Source organism: Equus przewalskii, chromosome 10 (assembly GCF_037783145.1).
Source record: "Equus przewalskii isolate Varuska chromosome 10, EquPr2, whole genome shotgun sequence".
Lineage (NCBI taxonomy): Eukaryota > Metazoa > Chordata > Mammalia > Perissodactyla > Equidae > Equus > Equus przewalskii.
This window is the reverse complement of record NC_091840.1, coordinates 47,087,650-47,110,650: the sequence shown is the minus strand read 5'-3', so window position 1 is coordinate 47,110,650 and position 23,001 is coordinate 47,087,650. Positions and strand designations below refer to the sequence as shown.

The window sequence follows — 23,001 nt, the reverse complement described above, 5'->3', positions numbered from 1 at the left end:
CGCACCCGCCGGGGCTCAGCCTCTGCCTTCTCGTGAAACGATGCGGAGCTGCGGAGGAAACCAAGTTACCAGCAGCGCCCAGAGCTCGGCGGGTTGGCTCCACGCCGCCCCTCCCCGGGGGGCTTCCGAGACCTCGCACCGCTCCCGGGTCTCCGGCCTTCAGGAGACGGTGCGAAGGCTGAGGGCTCGGCCAGCCGGGAGGGCGGCGGCCCATCGCACTCCCCGCCCAGCCTAGCCCGCTTACCTGGAACACGGCGGCGGACACAGGCACTTGGCCCTCCCTCAGACGGCAACGGGTAGAGATTCCAGCGGCGCCATCTTGCGCTACAGGCTGCTGGGAGGGTCCAGGCTGCGCATGCGCCAAGACCTCGTGCCCGCGCCCTGGCGCATGCGCCGCGGGCTTCCCAAGCACCCTCTACCCACTCCCCGCCTTTCTCCGCAAGCACTGGGACTTCCGAAAGCGGAACAGCGCTCCGGCCGGTGATTGGCTGGGGATTTGCTAACTATTCATAAGGGGGCGGACCGAGCCAGGCTGCCTTTGTTAACCACAGAGGGCGCGGCCACCGAGACTTTCGCTGCGGGCCCCGCTGAACGGTACTTGGTTCCCAGATTGGGGTCGAGATGTCCTACATCCCGGGCCAGCCTGTCACCGCCGTGGTGGTGAGTGCGCTCGCGTGGGCTCCTCCTCGTCTTGGCTTGCCCCCACTTTGCGGAGCGGCAAACTGACACCCCAAACAGGTTGACAAAGCGTCGGACCCGGGGCTCCTGCAAACCTGAGGCCAGGGCTCCGGTCCCTTTCTGCTCGAGCGGCGCCGCGATCCCCCGAGCCATGCGACAGAGAAGGCTGGGACCCGAGAGCCTCCTGAGACGCCGGACCGGGGCCAGCCCCCGCGCACTGCCTCCTTTGGGCGGCCGGGGCGGGGAGGACTGCAGAGGAAAGCCCCAGCTGTGGGGGTCCGGGAAAGCCCAGGCCTGTGTCCCCAGCTGGGTGGCAGCGGGGGGCGGGCGCCGGCCCCGACGTCCATGAGTCGCAGCCTCTGGAATGAGGAAGTGCTTCCTCCGCTCCAGCTGGCGCCGCCGCCCAGAGGGAGATTTGGGGGGTGGAGGCGGCCGGGGCCTGTGTAGTGGCCCCTTACCCCTCCTTCGGTCCAGCCTTGCTTCCTTGGATCCACTGCCGCCTGGTCCAGAGCGAAGGCTCCTACAGCTGGCTGGATCCTGCTGCGAACTTTCCCTGGATCCCCAGCTCTTGGAGCAAAGTTCAGGTTCCCTGCCTGGTGCTTGGGGTCTGCTCAGTCCCCTGGCTCCCCGCTTGGCTTGGCTTGGGTGCCAAGTGCTATTCAAATAGACAAAGGGAGGAAAGGTCGCTGGAACATGAGACCCAGACGCCAGTGCCACAGCTGGATCGCACCTGGAGGCCAAAGCCGGGGCGGAGGTGGGGAAACTGAGTCCTAGAGAGGTCTGGTCATACCCAGCCATAAAGGAAGCCCTCAGGAAGGACCCGAATCTCTCAGAAGAAATACCAGCTGGGCAGGCAATGAGTCAGGTGGAAGTCCCTGCCCTGAGGCCATGGGACTGGCTGCCGCAGCTCAGAGCAGTGTGCTGGGGAGCGCCTGCAGTCAGAAGGTGGCACGGCCACTGATAAAGGTGGCATGTGAGGCTTAGAGCACCAGCTCAGGCCTGGGTGGGAGGAAACACTGCTGGACCAGCTGACAGCTGTGCTAAGCTTCACCCTGGTGGCACCAGCCTGGCTTTTCCAGATCTCTAGCTGTCCTGGAGAGAAGGGGCCAGGTTTGCTCCTTAGCTGGAAAAAAATGGGTGTAGCTGAGGAGCCCGAGACGGGCAGTAACCTGCCTGACCTCACCCAGCAAGTCAGTGACAGGGCCTTGCCTCCCAGTCCAAGGTCCTGTGCGCTTTTTGACCTTGAGGGTGGGTCAAAGGTGTGTTGGAGGAGGTGGAGCAGGCCTGGAGGAGCTCACACTTGGGGCAGGAGGACCTAGGTCCAGTGGGCCTGAGGGGTCATGCTTCCTGCTCCTCCTCTCAAGTCATGGCTGGTCCCTGGGCTTTCCTCAAAGCTGTAGAACCATGACCCTCCCAATTCCTCTAACACTAGGAAAATGTCTGAACATGGTGGGTGGGGTCTGGTCTCTCCCTCTTGTCTCTCACATTGGGGATGGGGTGGGGGAGGCTTCTTCCTTAGGCCCTGCCCTCTCCCATGTAGTTAACATTTTGAGAATGTTAAAACCATTTTGGCCTGTCCTCTGAACTGTGGCTCCCTATCTGTCTGCCTTCTGGACACCTGTCTGGACGGCTCCTGGCACTCCAACTCAACATGCTCCTTCCCCTCCAGGGTCCCCATCTGACAGATGGTTGTGTTCAGCCAGGCCTGGTGGCTGGGTGCCCCCCTTGACTCCTCTCTGCCACAAGCAGTCTCCAGTTCTGTTGATCTCACCTTCCAAGTAGCTCATGTCCCCAGGCCTCCACATCCCACGTCTGTGAGACATCTGTTTCTGTATGGACTGCCTGAATGTCATTCTAGCATCACACCTGGCCATGACCAGCCCTACTGCCCAACTCCTGAGAACTTCAGTGGGCTGCCCAGAATGAAGGTCAGGTGGCCAGACTGCTGGTCACCCCCTCAAGGCCTGGTACAAATGATACCTCCTTTGTGAAGCCCTTCAGGTCCCCATCAAGTCACCTTTTGCTTTGTTCTTTTCTTTTTCCTGTTAAACCTCTCAACTTGGGGGGGGGGGGGGGGGGCGTGGGGGGGGGAGTGATCTGGTCTGGCTCCCAGCATCTGGTGACTGGAGGGTGACTGCTGAAGGATTTGAAAGGAGCCTGGCACAGTTGGGGATCACAGCCCGAGTATGGCAAGTGAGCCCGAGGCCCCTCCTCTGCCTCCTACACTGCACAAGAGCAGGGCCTGGGGCTTAGGGAGAACCTCCCTTCCTTGGGGCCAGTCTCGTGGGCCTGCACTCCACAGCCTTCCTGATATGGTCCCAGCCTCAGCTCACCTCGCAGTTCTGGTCCTGTGCTGTACACTCCGGTCTCGTGGACATGTACCTACAGCACCTTCAAGCCTCTCTTGGCCAACATAGCCCTTCCTCTCCTTTCTGTGCAAGTTTGATCTTCTCTGCTTTTCCAGAGCATCTCCTGTCTTGCCCTTGACAGGGGCTGGCTCAGCAATCTAAGCTGCCTCTGCAGGGTGCTTGCATTTTTTTAGGGACCTGATCCCTCCTGCCCTGTGTGGTGCCTCCCCTAGTAGTGCAGCCACAGCACGTTGGCTCTTGGGCCGGGAGGGGCTTAAAGCACTTGTTGACTAAGGCTGGAAGTGGGGAGAGGTTGGGACGGACGGCTGTGTGGGTTGACGTAGCTGAGTTCTGAGTCTCAACCCTCCAGCCTCCCAGGCTGGTGACCTGCTGGATTCCTCCAGAGGGACTTGGACCCCACCCCGTTGGCACAGCTTTGAGCTGGACCAGCAGCCTGAGGCTGCTGCTAGGGACACAGCAGATTGACTCTCCACACACCCACCCACTCCAACTAGTTTTTTCCTTTGCCAGCAAAGAGTTGAAATTCACAAGCTGCGTCAAGGTGAGAACTTAATCCTGGGCTTCAGCATTGGAGGTGGAATTGACCAGGATCCCTCCCAGAATCCTTTCTCAGAAGACAAGACAGACAAGGTGAGGGGAACCAGGGTCCTGAGACCTCTCTGTGAGACACAGAGGCCTGAGATGGTGGGTCTCTGCTTCCTGGGCCTTTCTGGAAGGAACAGACCTCATCTCTCTCAAAAAGTCCTCTCTCGGGTCCAAGAAATGATCTGGCGGGAATAAGTAGGGGTGGGGAGTGGGCTCCCAGCCCTATGCAGGCCTGCCCAGACAGAGCCCAGGAGGCCCACAGCAGGGGCTGGAGCATCTGCGGGCAGCCCTGCTTTCCTCTTGGCTGTCTGGGTACAGCCTGTGCTGGGGAGGCTTGGTGTAGGTTCAGACGAATGGCTGGGAGTATGCTATGTGCTGGGCTTTGCTCTGTGGATAAGGGGCTGGTCCAGTGACCCAAGGATTTGACTTGGCCTGTGTCTTTCCAGGGTATTTATGTCACACGGGTATCCGAAGGAGGCCCTGCTGAAATTGCTGGGCTGCAGATTGGAGACAAGATCATGCAGGTAACAGACGTCCCAAAGGAGGAAAACAAGGCTTGGCCAGAGGGTCTGAAGCCTTCGGGGGTTGGGGGGCTCCCGAGACTCACCAAAGCCGATTTGGAGCTCATGCTGGCGTTGCCCCCAGAGGAAGCTGGCTCTCTCCTCTGTGTGCCTCCACTCTGGTGTGTGGCCTCTCACAACCTTGGAACATCAGCTTGGGGGCCTGCTTGGGTGACCCAGGCCCCACAGAGCCTGACCTGCTTCTAGATCCCAGCGAGTGGGGGGCTGAGGTGGCCTGTATTTTCCTCCTTGGGCCAGGTGAACGGCTGGGACATGACCATGGTCACACACGACCAGGCGCGGAAGCGGCTTACCAAGCGCTCGGAAGAGGTGGTGCGCCTGCTGGTGACACGGCAGTCGCTGCAGAAAGCAGTGCAGCAGTCCATGCTGTCTTAGCAGCCCGCTGGGTCCCTGATGCCTGCCTGCCCGCCTCTTTGTACAGTGACACCACTTCCACGTTCTGTCTGCCCCTCGTCCTGGCTTCTGCTGAGTGCTGGGCCCAGCGGCCTGACCTGGCATTTCTTCCCCTCTCCCACCACTGACCTGAGGCTCTGGGACCACCTGTCTCCCTTGGACATTGCGGATTGGAAACAAAGGCCTGGAGCTGAGTCACAGTCTGTCTAGCCACAGGCCCGGCCCCTAGACCCTGCTGCCTGGCCTCAGCAGTGCCCAGGCGAGCAGGGGCCCCACTTCCTGAGAGCTGCCACAAAGCTGGAAAATGCCAGCAGGGTGGCCTTTCCCCCGCTTTGCCCTGGCTGTGGGGCTTGGCCCTGCTCTGAGTCTCAGCTGCACAGTGTCTGTGCCCATGCTTTTCCCTGCGCTGCCCCGTGGGGACTCGACACACTGCCAGAGGCACTACAAAGCTTCACCCAGAGGGAAGCCAGGCAGGCTCGCAGTTCACCGCCTCGCACCCCACTCCCCCGAGGGGCGCTGGCCTCCCCAGGGTTCACCTGCTTACAGGATTTAGACGAGGTTTGAGGCTGACGTTTCAGGGTAGTTCTCAGGATTGCCATTTTCCTCTATGCCTGTGGGTTTAACTTTTGTATTTTTTTAATCACAACTTTGATACAAAGCAATTTTATCTTACTATTTGGAGGTGCCAATTCTACTTTTGAATTTAGCTCACTAATTCACATCTGGAAACAACTACTCTTAGCAAGTGAACAAGCCTTACTTTGGTTACTGTGGAAAAGGGGCAGTGTGAAGCTGCCCCACACCCATTGCGTGCCCAATAAACAGTGCTGGAGTTCACCAGGGGTCTCTGCTGAGGCACAGGGCTGGGACACTTAGGGTGGATTTGGTTGTAAGGCTCATTGACCTGGTCCCCACGGCCCTGGGTCAAAACCCAGCTATTCCCAGGCCCACCCGACACTGTGCCTGGCCAGGGCTATGTCTATGGGAATGTGTGGGAGCACCTTCACCAGAACTGGGGCCGGGGGCCCCCAACTTCCCTTGTATAACCTAGTCTCAGCTCCCACCTGGGAGGGGCCTCATGGACACCAAGGGGTTCATGGGAAAAACACCTGCCCCCCTAACACTCTTAAGAGCCCTCAGTTTATCAAAGCCAGGGATGTAACCCCAAATGTTTCCAGCAGCTGTGATTTGATGGGGATGAGCCGGAGAGCTCCGGGCCTCTGCCTGGCCCAGCGCTGGCCGCACTACCAGCTCTGGGAATTGTTGCCACTCATGGACCCACCTAGCACTGCGGAATCAGACTTTTCCAGTGTTCATATCAAATATTTGGAATCTCCCATTTTTAGAGTGTGGCACCTAGTAACACTCTGGGTGGTCCCCAAAAAACAGGTGTGCGTGCTTCGGCAGGCAGCAGTCTCTGCTTTAGGGAAACAAGATCCTAAATTCTTTGATATTTGTTACAACTAGATAAAAGAAGAATCTAGAAAATAAGACATCCCCCCACTCCCAGTGCTGGCTGCTTTTGGTAATGAGAAGCAGGGCATCTGTGGGACCTACCTGGCCCTGAGCAGGCAGGTGTCATGCACTGCCCAGGCGAGCTCTGCTGATGAAGTGCTGGGCCAGCATGCAGCCTCCACAGGGTCAGCGAACTTCACAGCCCTATGCGTTTCCTTACATGGAGGGAGTAAGGCCCTAAGCCCCAGGGACTTGGTTCTGAAGTGAACACACCCACCTCCTGCATTTGGCAAATGCTCAGAGTGGGCAGAAAGGAGACAAATCAGGTTTTAATTAAGGATCTAGACCCCTCACATTGGTCTCCTAGTGAAAAAGTCTGAGTGGACTGACAAACTCAAGGCATGAACAAGGCACATCCTGGGACCCTCCCCTCCTGCCACAGGAAGGACAGTGGCTTGGGGTGGGAAAGAAGGCAGTTTGGGATGAGGGTTGGGCCCATGAGGATTGTGTGAGGTGGTCTCAATTCCTCTGAGGCTCTTGACCAGCAAAAAACTTGGTGAGTCTCAGGTAGGGGTCTGGGGAAAGCAAGGCAAGGGGCCTGCCCCACCCCAAGGGAGCTCCTCTCACCGTCTGGCAGGTCCCACAGGCCTCTAAGGCACGGACTGGTGTGTGTGTGTCCCGCACTCCAGACGCAGGCTGAGGAGCAGTTGGAGGGACTCACATGGGGCCCCTGACTCCAGGAAAGTAAAGGTAGGCAAAAAGCAGAAGAAAGTGAGCCCCTTACTTCCAAAACATCCCTCCAGAAAATCCAAACTGGTTAGTGTGATAAAGGTCCAGAGGGTGTTGGGCACAGGCCTAGTTCAGAACCAATTTGTTGGGGATCTCAAGGCTCAGAAATAGTTTCATTACCAGGCCCTGGTCTGGCCCATCTGTGATTGCAATCATGGAAGTTGAGTTATGGAGAGTGAGTGAGTGTCAGGAAGGTGAGTGCTCAGAGAACATGGCTTTCAGAGAAGGAACCCCACGACCTAACCCTCAAATCCTAGCCCCTCTACCACCAGCACCAGCACCTGAGTCCATTGCCCATGGCACCTGGCTGCTTGGTCTCTTGGAACACAGCAGTGGCAGCAAAGCACTCTTGACTCTCCCAGCTGCAAGGTCAGTCTCTCAAGCTGCTCCTAGAAACACTGGTTGCTTGGGGCAAGGCCTTCGGCTCCAAGCTCAGTGCCCAATCCTGCCTGGGACGTGCTGTGTGTGCTGCCTGAAGCCTTAAAGAAAATAGAGATGGCCGCATCAAGATGCAGGAGGGCCAGATGCCTGGCTGGTAAGGCCTGGGAGGGGCTAAGACCTCTGGGGAGGCTGGGAGAGGCCACCAGCGATCTGGCTTTTAATCTGAAAGCAGAATCAGGTGTCTGTCCCAGAGGGAGGTTCCTCCCTGGCCCGGGAGAGTCCTGGATGAAGGCAGGCTGGTTCTGTTTAAGGCGTTTGGCCCTGAGGAAGAGCGCGCTTCTCCACTGTCGGCACACTGAGCCAGCCCTGCACTTCAGACCGCTTCTCCAGCCTTCCTGGTGGGCACAGGGCCCAGGCCGTTTACACTGGGTCCCTGGGTGCTAGTTCAGCTGGTCATACCCTGGTTTCTTTCTGTACAAGCAGAAGTGCTGGATGAAGAAGACAATATCGAAGAAGATGGAGAAGATGCCAAGTCCAAACTTGGTTGGGTCTCCAAAGATCAGTGTCCACTGGTCTGTTAACAGACAGAGGGAACAGAATCCGGTTTTAGGGTGGCAGCTCCTGAAGCAGCTGGAGCATGTGGGGCTGTAGGGGGTAGGGGTCCTCATCTGCCCAGGAAACCACAAATCCTCCAGCTGAGAGTCACCTTCAGGGCTGAGATCGGCTTGGATTCCCAGGCTGCAGGGCCGGTGTGGGGTGGCTGAAGGGGGCGGTGGGGAGGGGGCGCCCAGGAAGCCTGGCCCGCCCTGTGCCTCCAGCACACTGGGTGGGTGGGCTGCCTGCTGGCTGACTCACCGTTGTTGTAGGACTGGAGGAACATCTGGAGGAGGCTGAAGCTGCCCCCAGTGAAGTCCAGAAGCACGTTGCCAATGCTCCAGCCCTCTGTGCTTTTGTAGTGAAAGTTCATGTAGGCCTGGGCCAGACAGACAGACAGACAGATGGAGGGCGGTGAGGGGGCCGAGTGGCTGCCTCATGCACCCTGTGACCACCACTCCAAACAAGAGCAGCTCTAATTCCTCCTACTCATGTGCTCAGGCCTCTGCTCCAAGGAACACAGTGACCTTTAGGCTCTGAGAGGAGAGCAGTTCGGGTGGGTCTCATTTGCATGCACAGCAAACAGCGCTCCTCCTCCCATGCCCGCACCTCACGACTCCAAGGGAGGGCCGGAGGCTGCTTCTCCATCCTCTTCATCCCTCCCTGTTCTGGGAAAAAGCCCTATCCTGATTTTCCAGCGACTCTGATTTTTCTTCTCACCTCCAATCAAGATTTTCCCCAAACTCAGCCTGGACTTCACACTGTGCTTACGAACACAAGCTGGGAATTGGAATGCCTGGCTTGCAATCCCAGCTCCGCTACTGGAGCTTGTTACCTTGGGAGAGTTACTTGAGTTTTCCTAGCCTCAGTTTCCCCATCTGTAGAGTGGACTTAACTCCCACCTCAGCCCTGGCAGAGCTCTGCGGCCTCCATTTTGGGCTTCGTAGGTCTAGTGAGCAGGTCCACTTGGACATACCTGTTCTTGCCGCCAGTGCCCCACATCCTTCCCCCAACACCAGGACCCTCTGGGTTTTTCCGACTGGTGCGACCTCCCTTCCTACCACCTGGGAGAATAGAGCTGGGCCTCTGTAGTGGTCTTCTCCCAGTCTGCTGGCAGTCAGTCCCCTTGTTCGTCCTCTCCTACTGTCTTCCATACTTGCTGCTCCCTCTCCAGTCCTGGACAGTTCCCAACATCACCAACTGGGGCTCCTGCCTCCCAGATTTCCAGCCTGAAGCCTTCTCACACTCAGGGACTGAGGCCTCCTTCCCTCAAGACCTCCCCCGCTTCAACACTGCTCAGCCAGCATGGGCTCCTGGCTGCCTTCCATGCTCCTCCACCCATGCCTTTGGGCAGCCTGCCCCTAGAGGAACACCCCCTCCTCCAGGGTCCACAGACTTAAGTCCTGTCATCCTTAAAGGTTGGTTCTGTTTCCATGCCCTCCAGGAGACTGGCCCTGACTCTGGCCAAAATTGCCTCCTTCCTGAGCCCACAGAACACAAGGTTCCCTGTGCTGGGGAGGCTGAAAAAGAGGCTTCTCCGCTGGGAATGGGGTGAGACCCTAGATTCATGATGGAGCCTGCAGTTGGTACCTATTTTATACCTGACCCTGTCCCGGGCCATTCTGGCTGTGGGGGAAGATGTGTTCAACTCTAAGTCCGGATCTGTATAGGACTGTCTGAGTACTCGAGGGAGCGTGCTAAAGGCCCACCAGGAGGACACTGGATGGGACCTCCGAGGAAAACATCTCTGGATGGGGAGGTGGAGGTCACAGTGGCGGGCTCCCTCCTCCACCTAGTCTTTCTGGAGTATTCTGCTGCTACTTGTCAGGGAAGTTGGTTGTGGTAATGAGGGGCAGAGGGGGTGCAGACCTGAAGTCATTAGGAAAGCTGGGACAGAGAGACAGGAAGCAACCTGCACAACCCCTGACTCAGGGCCGAGCGTGAGCTCAGAGGAGTCTCCATTGTGCTTCTCAGTTCCAGGAAGAGCGGGCAGTGCTAACAGCTGGCTTTCTGCACAGCCCTGCTCCTGCTGGGCTGGTGGCTTCCATGTGGCTTTCCACCCACATCCTTGCCCCAGCCAGAAGCTGCGCCAGGAGCAGGGCCCAGGGTCCATATCTCACCCCTCTTATGCTGACGACCATGTGAAAAGTACAGAACGCCGTGGAGGTACCTGTGGAAAATACTTGACCAGCGTCACTGCAAGCTTGATGTAGGAGAAGCAGAAGAGGAACTGCAGCCAGGTGGTTGCCCCAACTGCGGCCAGAATCATGGTGAGGAGCGCAAAGAGCCACGAGAGCACCAGGAAGCCAATGGCAGGCCAGGACACGCGCTGGTTGCCTCGCTGAGGACGAGATGGAGAGGGGAGGCAAGGAGCAGGGAAGAGAGCCCAGCACCCCCAGCACCAACCATGCTCTTGTCACTATCAGGGTCTCTGTTTCAGTTCTTCTTGGACTTGCCAGAGCCTAGCAGGAGTGAAGGATTCTGGGGACATAAGCCCCAACATTCTGAATGCCCAGCACCTCATCCCAGCCCAGGCTCGTGCCACGACCCACATGGAGCCCGACCATCTCTGGAAGCAATCCCCACTCCTACCTATCCCCTGGGCATGGCCCCAAAGCAGGCCCCCTGCATTCAGGCTTCAAAGCAAAGGGTAAGAAAACCTAGAAGGTTCATGAAGGGGGGTGCCAACCAGCCCCTGCTGGCCTTGAGTGTGTGAAGGGAACTCCGAGGGAAGTGGTGGGCCTACAGGGAAGGAAATGTGCCTGCCAGTGATGCCCCGAGACACTAAAGGGCTATTTGTGCCTTTCCCTGCTGAGACACCCAACAGCCCTCCCGCAACAGGCTGAGTCCTGGCTCCTCGGGCTGGGACTCCAGACCCCTCAGGACACTCACGAGCCTGTTCCCCCGACTGGCACCCTGAACCCTGGCCACACCCATCAGCTCCGGGTTCCTCTCATTACCCCATAGCCTTCATAGTTCTGTCCCCCGAGCTGTGGGTGCCCCACCCAGGCCTTCCTCCCCATCACCACAGGAACTGCACTTATCCTATGGGCCACAATTAAGCTCCACTTCCTCGATGCCCTCCTCCCCCTCCCTGCTAGCTCTCAGCCTGCTGGGGTGCCACTGCCACCTTCTGTGTCCCTCTCCCTAGACTTGCGGGGGTCCCAGGGCTTGGGCTCACGGGGTGTTCCCCATGCCCAGCACAGGGCCTGGCCTATTATGTAGGCCCCAGTAAGCAGGTGCTGAGGGAGCAAACACATTTCTTTTCTGAGGGTTTCCATGTCTTGTGTAAAATGGTAGGTAAGGGTGGGTGGTGGTGGTGGGGGGTGGGTGTTGGGCCGGGCAGCCCGAGGCGGGGCGAGGGCCAGGCTCATCTCTTACCTCGTACAGGCAGCACTGCACCAGGACAACCAGGGTGAGGGTGACTGCGTGCAGGCTGAAGAAGACGTCATTAGCGTCCACAGGGTTCACTCCATTAGGATATTTGAGGAAAAACTGCTCCTGTTTGGGGGGTGGGGAGAAGCTGGGGAGTGAGGGGTGGCCAGGCCACTGCACAGGTTGGGCTGGGCTGCGGTGGGAGGGCAGTGCCATACCTTGAAGTATGGCACCCAGAGGAGGCCAATGTTGAACACACTATAGGCTACGAAGCCTGTCAGGTTTAGGGACACGAAGTCAAAGCTCAGACCAACGACACTGTGGGGGAGGGGGATGGAGAAAGAAAGCAGAGCAGGGGCTGAGACTGGAGGCCAATGGGGACATGGGAGGGGACAGAGCTCTCAGAACACAAGAAGGAGGGCCCGGATACCCCAAGGAGAGCACTGTCCTCAGATCCCTCTCCATACCACAATTGATGCCACTCAATCCCCCACTCTTGGGAACCACTTTCCTCCCTCAGTCCCTCCTGAGATGTCTCCTGCCTCCTCAAGTCCAAGTCCTCCTCAAGTCCTGGCTCCAGAGGGAAGGCTGGAGGCCTCCTGCAGAGAGGAGGCATCTCCCTTCCTGGCTTCCAGCTCAGCAGTCCCCTAAGAAGCCCACGCAGCTAGTGTGGCTTGCTGCACGAAGACGCAACCCAAGGCACAGTTAGCCTTTAAGATCAAGGTGGGATGGCTTAGTCCCCAAGGCTGAAGGACCCAACTCTGCACAGCAGCATGACTTGACACTAATTCTTCCAGGGCCAGACGCACCATGGGCAGAACAGATTTGGGTGGACTCCCCCTCCCCACCCATCCTCCACTTCACTGAGAGGCCCCATTTTGTTGCTTTCACAGGGAGGGGCTGACTTGGGCAGGAGACCAAATGCCTGGCACTGTAAGTCCCAGCTAGGCTGTCAGAGCTTTCACATCAGACAACTTTCTAGAAAGAGCAGGAGGAGAGAAGAGCAGAAGGGGAAAGTGTGACCCCTTGCTGCCTACAGCCTCGCTGGAATGCCCCTGTCTTACGGGCTCTAAGTGAACTCACACATAAAGCTCAGCGGGTACCTTTTCCGCCTCCAGTTCGTGATCACCTGAGGGTAGAAGGAGATGGACCAGGCCACAAAGTAGATCCAGCCAATCACCTGGTCTACGATGCTAACGACATTACTATGGATCACCAAGAAGCGTATCCTTGGTCTAGAAAGAATTTGAGGACTGGGATGAGCTGAGGCTGGGCTTCGGAAGGAAACTCCCACGTGCCCACCACTGCCTCCCTTCTCATCATTTAAGGCCCAGCTTACCCGGTCTGGTTGGAATGATTCCCATGCAGAAAAACAGTAACTTGTCCAACATTTTGAGATGTCACTTGAAAAGAGGAATGTGTCACTCCAGGAGGCACCACAACCTGTTAGGAAAACTGAATTTGGTCCAGTGCCACGTAGTTATTGGGGCCTCACTCAGTGCCCAGCTCAAGGCTAAGTACTAGGCAATGGAGGGACAGGTCACACAGGGTCCCTGGCTTCTAGGAGCTTACTAACAAAAGGGACAACCATTGGACCCACCCAACCAACAGGAACCCCCCTGCACCTGTGGGTTAGACTTTTTGAGCAGAATAATGGCCTTGCCCTCAGGCCCTCCCCTGGCTTCTCTCTGAGGGAAGGTAGGATGGCTCTCTTCCTCTCACTAGCCATGCAGTCTGTGGATCAAGCCAGACCTCAGAAAGCTGAGTGCTAGAAGCTGCTGTTAGAGCTCATGGCTCTTTCTACCCTGCAGCAGGCCTCAGGCCCCGGGGCAGGAGAAGTTGTGAGAAATGGCCTTGTCTAATGAGGTGTGGTGCTCACCATGGGATGAGATGAGACTCCCTTCCCACACATGGCCTTTTAGGCAGACACTCTTTATCTGATCACGCTTCAACACTGTTTGCTTGCTAGAGAGCTCAGAGCCCATTGGCAGACCATTTCCACAGCGATGAAGCCATGAGGCCTCAAAATGTGCCTCATGTTTATCAATGTCATCCCTGCATTCATCTTGTCTGGTTTTTTTAAAAAAACCTGTTTAGTCTCTACATTACTGCCTCCCCTACTGATGTTCATTACTGCCTCCCCTACTGATGTTCATTACTGCCTCCCCTACTGATGTTCATTACTGCCTCCCCTACTGATGTTCATTACTGCCTCCCCTACTGATGTTATTTAGTTTATCGGTAATTGGCACAGATCCTCGGTAAGGTGGAAGCAGGGTATATATTAACAGATAAATGCATAAGGGCTAGGAATAGTCACAGCTATGATGCCTGACAGCCTCTGGCACTGGTTTTTGGAAATAACATTCAACCAGTGGAATCTCAGAACAGTGCTTCACAAACTTTCACGTGGACCCAAATCATCCAGGTATCTATATTAAGATTTTGAAGCAGAAGATCTGGGATGGGGCCCGAGATTCTGCATTTCTAAAAGGTTTTCAAGTAGGGACAATGCTGCTGGCCCATGACAGCCCTTTGAATAGCAAGGTCTTAGAAAACCACCTTAAGAATTTCTTCTACATTCTCAGAACCATTTTTGCCTCAGATTTCTTACCATCACCTCCCTAATTCCATCTACATGGCATAAAATGCTCATTTTCAAAGAGACCAACAAAGCCAAAACCGGAGATTTCTAGAATGATGGGACGGGGCAGTCCACGGTATAAAAACAAGGTGGCCTATTTCCACAAGCACTTCATTACAATGTGTTTTACCTGGCAGTTCCCCACCCATCAGTTAAGATTCATTACTTACTTCATCGGGGAGCTCAAGGATAGTAATATTTTTTGAACGAAATGTGATTTCAAAAGTGATCACCAAGGTGGCATTTAACGGAGGCCTGTGGAGGACAAGAGACTGATTACCACTGGCAAGTAGGACACTGTGAGATCTCAACCAACTTTCTGGATTTCTCACTGGGCCTGTCATTTCTCAAGCAATTTGGGTTAGGAAGTGCTATGTGCTTGGTCCTGAGGGGTGGAGAGGTGGGGTCCCTGCTCCTTAGGAGTTTTCTATCTTTATCAGGAGACAAGATGGTCGGTCGGGGCTGGGTGAGAACATGGGAAACTGGCTGTGAATGCCCAGTGAACATCCAGAGGCCAATAGGCCCACGGCATCCACTCTGGTGAGAAGGGCTTCCGAGAGGTCAGGTCTGAGGAGGGAGCAGCATGTCCACAGAAAGCTGGGAGATGTGTCCGATTGCGAGCAGCCCGTGGAGACCTCAAGTCTGAGCTCAGAGACCTGGAGTTAATTTGGAAGGCAGCAGAAAGATACTCAAGGGTTCAGGAGAAGGGAGAGTTGTCGGGAGGGGATGGTACGTGAGATATAAAAGGTGTCGAAGTGCAGAGGTGGCAGAGGCTGGGAATGGAACGCAGGTCTGTCAGGGAGCCTTGGTACCAAAGCTTTGGATGGAGATCAGAATTCCCTGGAGAGGTGAGGAAAAGGGAGAAGGGCAAAGAGAAAAGGACAGGGTCCCGGATCTTCATCTTGGGGAATCCTTGTGGCTGGGAGGGAAGAGTAGGACAAGCAGTGAAGGATAGAGAAGAGGAGGCAGGCTCCCTGGCATAGCCTGGATGAGGTCGGCCCCCTCACGCCTGAACCAGCAGGTCACCAAGACAGACTCTCAGACAAGACTAAGCAGGAGTGTCATGTGAACGGGATGGGCTCAGTCACTTCTGCTTTTGGACGTGATCTCAGAAGTGCTGGCCAGCAGCTCAGCTCCTTGCCCTCTGACCTTCAGGGCTCTCCTCAAGTATTTAGAGCCTTGGAAAGGACCATTCTGAAGTCTGGCATCAACTGCTGGTCACTCAAGGACTCTTCTCAGCTGGGGGAAAGCCTTGCTTTCCTCCTCCTCCCACCAGAAACAAAGAGTCAGCAGTTGTCGGGGGAGAGACTCTGGGGCCTCGGTCTGCAGCCCAGGGCTAGTGTCTCTCTTTCTATGGCTGATCTTAAAGCGAAGAAGCAAGAGCATCACATTGGAAACATGAACAGACTGAACCAGGGGTTGCCCTGATCCAGCCACGGGTGAATACTGGGCTGAGGACAGAGCTGGGCCTGAAACTTACTGAAGGATGATGCTGACGTTGGCTGAGCTTCCATTTTCCAACTTCACAGTGGGAGGAACAGTGAGGCTGACTGTTGACTCTGGAAGGACCCAAATCAATGATGAGTCATTACGTCAGAGAACTCTGAGAACCCTCATGGGTCAGGCCCACGAGGAGAAACTTGGATGGGAGCCCCTGACATCTGAACTCAGGAGCTCTGACTCGTGACAACCCCCATCTTCTAGGTGAAGCCACAAGGACTCTGAGAGGCTGAGTGATGGGACTGGAAACCCGAGCCCTCATTATGCTCTTTCCCCTTCTGCTAGCAGAGATGGACAGAGGGAGACACAGGCCTGAGCAAGACACACTGTAGCTTCCTCCTCCCCCACTGACATGCTCTGAGGGTCTGCAGCTCTGTTACCCAGAGATAGTTCTAGAACTGTGCAGCCCAAATACCGTCACAAAGGAATTCAAGTCACCACATGGGACTGGAAAATGTGGACTTGACCTACCCTTTCAGACGGAAATCACACGGGTCTTCTCAGTTTGTGGAGCTGGACGTGGAGTTCGTGCAGAACTGGTCCAGCCCCTGCCGGCACCTCACAGACACACGGGGCCCAGCTAACCTGTCTCTAAAGAAGTCCTTTTGGGCTCCGGTACTCACCCAGCTCAACCCATTCCCTGATTCCCTTCCTGACACTGATTCAGCTGGGGGGCTGGGGGACACTGGGGAACAGTGCACACTGTTTCACGATCAGGGGTTTCTTCTTGGGATTAAGGTACTCAGGATGAGGTAGACAAACAGGTTTCAGGGTGAGGGAGGAAGCAGGTTTGGGAGGCCAAATATCTGAGAGCAACTTGGCCACAGAACATGAGTGAGTCAGCCGCCCTCTGACTTCTTCCTGTGTCCTCTGGGCAACTTACGCACCCCTCCCCCTCCCCACCGCCAGGGGTACTCAAAGCCCCAGGCACCTGTCCACCTCACCTCCCTTACCTCAAGGCCTTCAGGGTTATGCACAACCTAAGGTGTAATGTGACTCTAGACTGGGGCAGGAAAGGGGCCCACCAGGGGAAAGCAGGCGCCCAGTCTGATGAAGGTGGTCCTGGTGGGGGTAGGGGCTGCAGGCAGGGCCGTGTCTTCCTCTACCCAGGCCCCTCAAAGGGAGAAGATAAAGAACTGAAATTTTAGATGCTCACATTGGAAGGGAACTTGAAAGCCCCCTAATTCAACCTGAAACCGCCTGAGTCCCCTTGTCAACAGTCCTGCCTGGTAGAGTCCCTTCATCTGCCTGGACACCTCTAGGGGTGATACCTCATCTCCTCATGGGAACTGGCCAGCCTGGAACTTGGATCCCTGGGCCTGGCTCTGCTACCTGGGGCCTCTCAGAGCCTATCGGAGCCCTTCTCCCTGCTAGCCCTGCATGTGAGTGCAGATGCAGGCTCGCTCCCCTGTGTCTGCCAGGCTCCAAGCTGACTCCTTCAGTCTGAGGTCTTCGGTAGTCCTGTCCTCTGCTGTGTCGTGTTGTAATTGTCATCATCCCCCCACCCTGGACCACACCAGATAAGCAAGACCCTGACAAGCTGGTGCCCAGGACAGCGATGCTGAAAGTGATGCCAGCTGCCACCCACACCTCCAGTCCCTAGGGCTCTGCTGGGATGGTGGTCAGAGTGAGTGGGAGATCCACATGGCCTTTGCTCTTCCACAGTCTTTGCATTTTAAAAGAGGAGGCCGTTAACTCTAATAGATCCAGATCAGGCAATGTTTACTTCCCTCTCACTTAGTGCCACAGAGGACGGCAGTGCTCAGCAGCTGAGACACTGGGCTCTGAGGTTACACAGTTCCATCCTGGCTATGTCACTTCCTAGTGAACCCAGGGGGTCAACTTACTGTAACTATACCCAGTTGTTTGTCTGCAAAAGTAGTTAGGGCATTACTAAAACCGATCCTATAGGTGACATCTCTGAGGTTTGGGTCACCATGGTAATGGGTGGGGTGCTTGAGTTTTTCAGGAACTGAGAGTCCAGTTCAGGCTGGTTGAGACCACCAACCCATGAACTGGACCTGCTTGACAAGTGACCTTTTTGACGTCAAGGAGCTAAAATCCCCACCCTCAGACCATGGCAATGCTGCCATTTTGTGAACATGCATCCTATGAAGAGGCATGAACCTTGACTACGCTTGCACAGATCATCAATTACCTCGCTTCTCCTCACCTCCAATCATCTATTCCCACACTTCAGACCGTCTTGCCCCTACCCCATAAATATTCCTGAGTCCCCATTATCGGGGACACATTTCTGAGATTGATTCGCCCACCTCCTTGCTGAAGGTACTTAACCTCTCTGAGCCTCCGTTCTCTCACTGTAAAAAGGGGAGAATAGCACTACCTATCTCACAGGGGCCTGTGAAGATAACGTTTGGCGATGTTCGTGACACACCTTCCATACGACCTGAGTGCAAAATAATTGCTGGTAACTATTCTCATCACGTAGACACTGCACGACATTTTTTAGCCCAAGATGGGAGAGTTAGGAAGCTGGCATCATATCCTGGGAAAGCACATTTTAAAGTCTGCCCCAGGGCAACAGTCCCTGGACAGGACATCAGAATTACCTAACGAGTCTTAATGATACGACTCCAAATTTCCCGTAAGGAGAGTGTTTTTTAAATACAGTCATGAGTTGCTTAACAACAGGGACATATTCTGAGAAATGTGTCGTTAGGCGATTGTGTCATTGTGTAAAAATCATAGAGCATACTTACACAAACCTAAATGGTATAGCCTACTACACACCTAGGCTACATGGTACTAATCTCACGGGGCCACTGTTGTACATGTGGTCTGTTGTTGACTCAAATGTCGTCATGCGGCATATGACTATACTTACTGGCACGTCCCCTACAGTGTTCCCCACCCCATGCTGGCCACTCCCCTACACTGTTAACTCCCATTCTCAAATTCTTACAACTGTGAGAGGTGGGCATGATTCCTATTTCAGATATAAGGAAACAGAGAATCCCAACAGGGAAAGTGTCTTGCCCACACGACTCAGAAATGGTGGAGGCAGTATTCAAACCTAGGCCCGTCTGGACCGAAGCCCAGGTTTTTGCCGCTAGGTCACAGTGCCTCAGATTCCACCCAAAGAAGTCAGAGACAAAAAGCTCTGAAGGCCAAGCACCTCACCTACGGTCCTTGATGATCAGTCTCCAAAGAAAAGAGCAGATAGGCAGTCAGAATGAGGTCAGAAACCCAAGTCCAGTTCCTTGATTTTTATGGTGGTTTTCACTATTCTTTTATAATGATATTCAGGAAAGGAGGCAAAGTGATAAAATGGAACAGGGCCCATCTTTGTTACTTTCTAGCTCTGTGACTTTGGGGAAGATGTCTGCCCTCTTTGGGCCTGTCTCCCCTCTGTAGAATTGAGGTGGTGGTGCTAGATTTGCTCTTCTTCCCTAGGCCAAGGCATTAGCATTACTAATGGAGCTTCGTTTAAAGCCTGCCAATGTGCATGCGCATACACACACTTGGCCTTAGTCCAGAGAATGTGATCCAGCAGGTCTGGAGTGGGGCTCCGGCATGTGCACTGAGAAACACCGGGCATCATGTTCCGACAACCTCACCTGGAAACTGCTTATCCATAACGTGTGACTGCAAAGGAACACGACTGGTTGTTTAACAAACCTGGAAGAACTGATCAGATAACTATTGTTTTCTCAGAGATTCAAGAGGCAGATACCAGTGATGATGCAGTCACTGTGCCTGGCTTTTGGGAAGCTTACGCAGGATATGTATTGTTTGTATAAGGTTCATTTAAAACCTTTAGTAAGGGGTTTTAAGATGTATTTGATTTTTGACAACTGCCAAAATAATGGGCCTGGTGTCTTAGGAGTGCTAAACACAGCTTTTTGTGGAAGGAATTTCAGCAATATTTTGGGCAGTGGGAGAACTGATAGAATGATGCAGGCCTCTAAGGTCAAGCCTCACAAGGATGCACAAACGCTAATGTGTTTCTCCATAACTGGCCTGCGTCTGTGAGGCCCCCAGCCCTGCTTGGGCTGCTGTGCCCTGTTCCTTAGTTCCTCTCTATGGGAAGGGTTTTCTCATCTCACAAGGGGATGCTGGGCACACTCCTCAGGTGTCTGTGCCTGGTAGAACCAGGTGCAACAAGGTGGCCACCTCACCTGCTTAGGCAGCATCTCTCAGGACCCATAACTCCCTCTGTGAAGTCCACAAGGCAGGGGCACAAACCCTTCTTTATACATAGTACCCCAGATTGTTGGAGCTCCACAGTTGGACTCTGGTGATAGAGAAAAGGTAACAGGGACCCTGGGACAGAAGGCCAATTATTTGTGGAACCATCTGGCTCCTTGTAAAACTCCTGGATCCCAGACCTGGGTCTGCTCCACCACCCCAGTGGCTGCTTGACCCAAGGGAGGCAGGCACAGACCAGACAGTCCCAAATTCTTGGCTACAAACAGGTCAGGCTCTTAATCTACACACAGTTTTCCTCTTTACAAAGTTGATGACCCACTTCTAAACTTACCACATTTCCCTCTGAGCTTCAGGAGAGAAAGGATAAAAATAATCAGCCAACGCCTTATCATGTTCCTCCGTTTCAAAGAACTAGGAAGAAAAACAAACAGCAAGAGAAGTTCAAGTTCAAGCTGGATCAGCTCAGCAACAAGTGGACAATATGTCACCTGGAACCATGGCACGGACAGTTCATAAAGGACTTTCACTTCACACCTGTGACCTCATGGGCTGTGCATCACCAGCTCGACAAGGGGACCCCAGGGAGGACTTATCTTTCTTTGATATGTGGGCAAACGGGCTCAGAGAGGCTAAGTGGGTTGTGTAAGGTTCCACTCTGAGGAAGTGGACAAATGCTGAATTTTCCCCTCTTCAACTGCTTCTTGCAATCTAGTTAACAGAAAGAATGCAGTTTTATTGGCTTGGGTTCTTTTTTTCAAAAATTTATTAAAAGTTTGGTCAGATATTTGACCTTGTGAACCTATAAAACTTAACAAAATTAATTTCATTCCTTGTCCTGGGATATGAGCCTATGGCTAATAACACCAACTGACCGTTGATTAAGACTTTTTCTTTTTTTTTTTTTTAAAGATTTTACTTTTCCTTTTTCTCCCAAAGCCCCCCGGTACATAACTGTGTCTTTTTAGTTGTGGGTCCTTCTAGTTGTGGCATGTGGGATGCCACCTCAGCATGGCCTGATGAGCCGTGCCATGTCTGCGCCCAGGATTTGAACCGGTGAAACGCTGGGCCGCCGAAGCAGAGCGCCCGAACTTAGCCACTTGGCCATGGGGCTGGCCCCAGGATTAAGACTTTTTCATTTGACAAACGTCACCCCTCCAGGACTGGCAGGGACCACTCACAATGGGGACCCAGTGAGGGGAAAGCCCCAGATCAGCCCTGGAGCAGCTCAGTGGTTAAGTGAGGGAGGTGGGCTGCTGCATACCCACAATCCCAATGCATGGCTCGTGAAGCACGAGTCAAGTGGGGCAGGTCAGCATGGGTATGCCTCAGCATGTAGCGCCCACATCCTCCCACTCCTGACAGCCTCTGAGGATTCCTGCAAACTGTGGGAGAGCCAGGAGAAGTCTGTGTGCAAACTACCACTGTGGTATCAGTTTCCCCAAAATACCTCAAAGAAGTCCCCTTCCTCAAAGAAGTCTCCCTGACTTCTCCCTGACTGTTCCAGCCTGCCTGACCTCGGCCTGCCCATCTCCTCTAGGGGCCTCTCTGCTGACTGCAGCTCCCTTGATCCATTAGGTCTTATCTCAGGAGCTTTCCCATCTGCTGGCACCAATCTCCTTCCTCTCTGGCCCCTGGGGGCCCTGCCAATGGTGCTGTATCCCTGTGCTCTCTGCCCTCCACTTTCTGTACCCAGACCTGCAGGGAACTGCTCTCCCGTGTACATGGTGTGACCTCAAGCCTTCCATTTGCTCTTGCCGCTCTCTGCTCCTTACATCTGTCTGTGTCCTTGAGTTTAAGCTTCAGTTTGCTCCTCAGGGTAGAGTCGGGATTTTCCCAGGGAAATCAGATGCCCAATCAGACCTAACTGGCTCCTCTCTCATGCCGCAGGAGCAGAATGTGGACCAATGAACTCAAACACTTGGTCAGCAAAAGTCTCCCGGCCCCAAAGTCCCCCAGACACCTTGGAGGGAAAATGTCAGGACAGACAGAAAGACACTGAGAGGTAAGTCAATTAAAACGTCAGAAAAAGATCAGATTAATAAATATACAGTATAACTAGTGTCTTGTGAAAGCTACAAGATAGAAATGGAGAATTTCCCCACAATGGGCTCGGTCTGGCATGCTGTCCTTCCTGTGTAAGGTCTATCTTCCAGGTCTCACTAAAATGCCACCTGCTTCAAGAAGCCTCCCACTCCCAAGCCCCTCCCAGGAGCAACCTGGGCTCAGGGGTCTCCCGCAGCAGCTTCTCTATCAGGTATCTGAGTTAGTCCTGTCAACTCTTCCGCAACCCGGAACTCCCTGGGTCTCCTTCCCTTGCAGAAGTAATACCCACGGTGGCAAGGAATGTGTGTCCTGGAGACAGACCGCACAGGCTTGTGCCTGGGTTATTAGTTGTATGGCTTTGGGGTGCTTCTCAACCTACTCAAGCTTCAATTTCCTCACGAAAACAGCGACAGTGAGGACTACAGCAGAGGACCTGAATGAGATGAAATGTAAAATATGCTTTGTGGCCCTCCAAAGGGCCACAAAAAGTTAAAATCTCATGGTGGTGGTGGGGGATTGATAAGGAAAGAGGTTGAGAACCAACGATGTAAAGTGATAACTATTGTCGCCAAGGCACCCAGAAGGCTCGCAAAAAGCGTCGACTTTCCTCAACGTTGTTGAAAAAGGCGGAGCCCAGTGGTTCCCCCTTCCTTCAGCCTGAAAGCCTCGGAGGGCAGTGCGGGGTCTCATTCTGCCCACCTCCCCCCGGAGCCCAGCCCAGCACTCAGCACGCCAACAGGAGTTCCCGGAACGGTCCTCTCAGGGTCTCCCCTCTCCAAAGCACTCTGCAAACTGCGCGACTCAGATTCAGGCGGCAACTAAGCAGAAGGCGGGGAAAGGGTTCGGACCTGCACTGGGGTAGTGCCACCCGTACGACCTCGGCAGCCCGGTGTTCCCTGTCTCCGCTCACCACCACCCGGGCCCTTCAATCTGGGAGCTGTCCGTTGTCGCAAGGCCTGGACTTGGGTGGCAGGGGATGGAACCCTGGCTGCTGAAGGGGGCTGGATGCTCAGCAGGCTGGGCAACCGACTTGCTGTGCCTGTCTCCGAGCCCCGGGGGTCTGCCTGGGATGGGTGGAGGGGCTGTAGGGGCCGCGCCGGCTCTCACCTGAGATCCTCTCAGGGTCTGGGGACCGACACACGGGACGCAGGAGCCACCTCGGACTGGACTACCTCCCGCGGCCGGCTCGACTTTGTGTGAGGGCGGGCCAGAAGTCACCTGACTCACGCCACCTGATTCGCCGAGTGCAGATCTCGGCGCGATGCACTCTGGGAGCTGTAGTTTTCACGAGTCTTAGCCGGACAATTGGGCAGGCTTGGGGCGGAGTGGAGGCGCGCAGGCGCCTTGGTAGGGATCGGGGCTCGGGTAGTGAGGGAGGATTAAGCCACTTTTAGGGGCACAGACGCCCTCAAAGCCGCCAGCGCCTGTCGGCGAACCCTGC

At 54.8% G+C, this 23,001-nt stretch overlaps 2 protein-coding genes across 3 annotated transcripts; one reads left to right on the top strand and one right to left on the bottom strand.

Moving 5' to 3' along the window:
* Positions 1–519: 519 nt before the first annotated feature.
* Positions 520–5,443, top strand: TAX1BP3 (Tax1 binding protein 3). Its single transcript, XM_008538096.2, has 4 exons — positions 520–660; positions 3,558–3,677; positions 4,079–4,156; positions 4,451–5,443. The coding sequence occupies exons 1-4, from the start codon at positions 622–624 to the stop codon at positions 4,586–4,588; spliced, it is 375 nt and encodes a 124-aa protein (XP_008536318.1). The 5' UTR covers positions 520–621; the 3' UTR covers positions 4,589–5,443.
* A 929-nt stretch (positions 5,444–6,372) lies between these two features.
* CTNS (cystinosin, lysosomal cystine transporter) lies at positions 6,373–22,904 on the bottom strand. Of its 2 annotated transcripts, XM_008538101.2 has the most exons (12): positions 22,668–22,904; positions 19,849–19,928; positions 15,325–15,403; positions 14,015–14,099; positions 12,540–12,643; positions 12,304–12,435; positions 11,419–11,518; positions 11,207–11,326; positions 9,996–10,166; positions 8,087–8,204; positions 7,691–7,805; positions 6,373–7,329 (listed from the first exon to the last, which is right to left on the bottom strand). In XM_008538101.2, the coding sequence occupies exons 2-12, from the start codon at positions 19,907–19,909 to the stop codon at positions 7,221–7,223; spliced, it is 1,194 nt and encodes a 397-aa protein (XP_008536323.1). In that variant the 5' UTR covers positions 19,910–19,928; positions 22,668–22,904; the 3' UTR covers positions 6,373–7,220. The 2 variants fall into 2 exon arrangements, with proteins under 2 accessions (XP_008536323.1, XP_008536324.1); XM_008538102.2 differs by lacking the exon at positions 6,373–7,329 and having other exon boundaries at positions 7,361–7,805.
* Between the last annotated feature and the right edge of the window lie 97 nt (positions 22,905–23,001).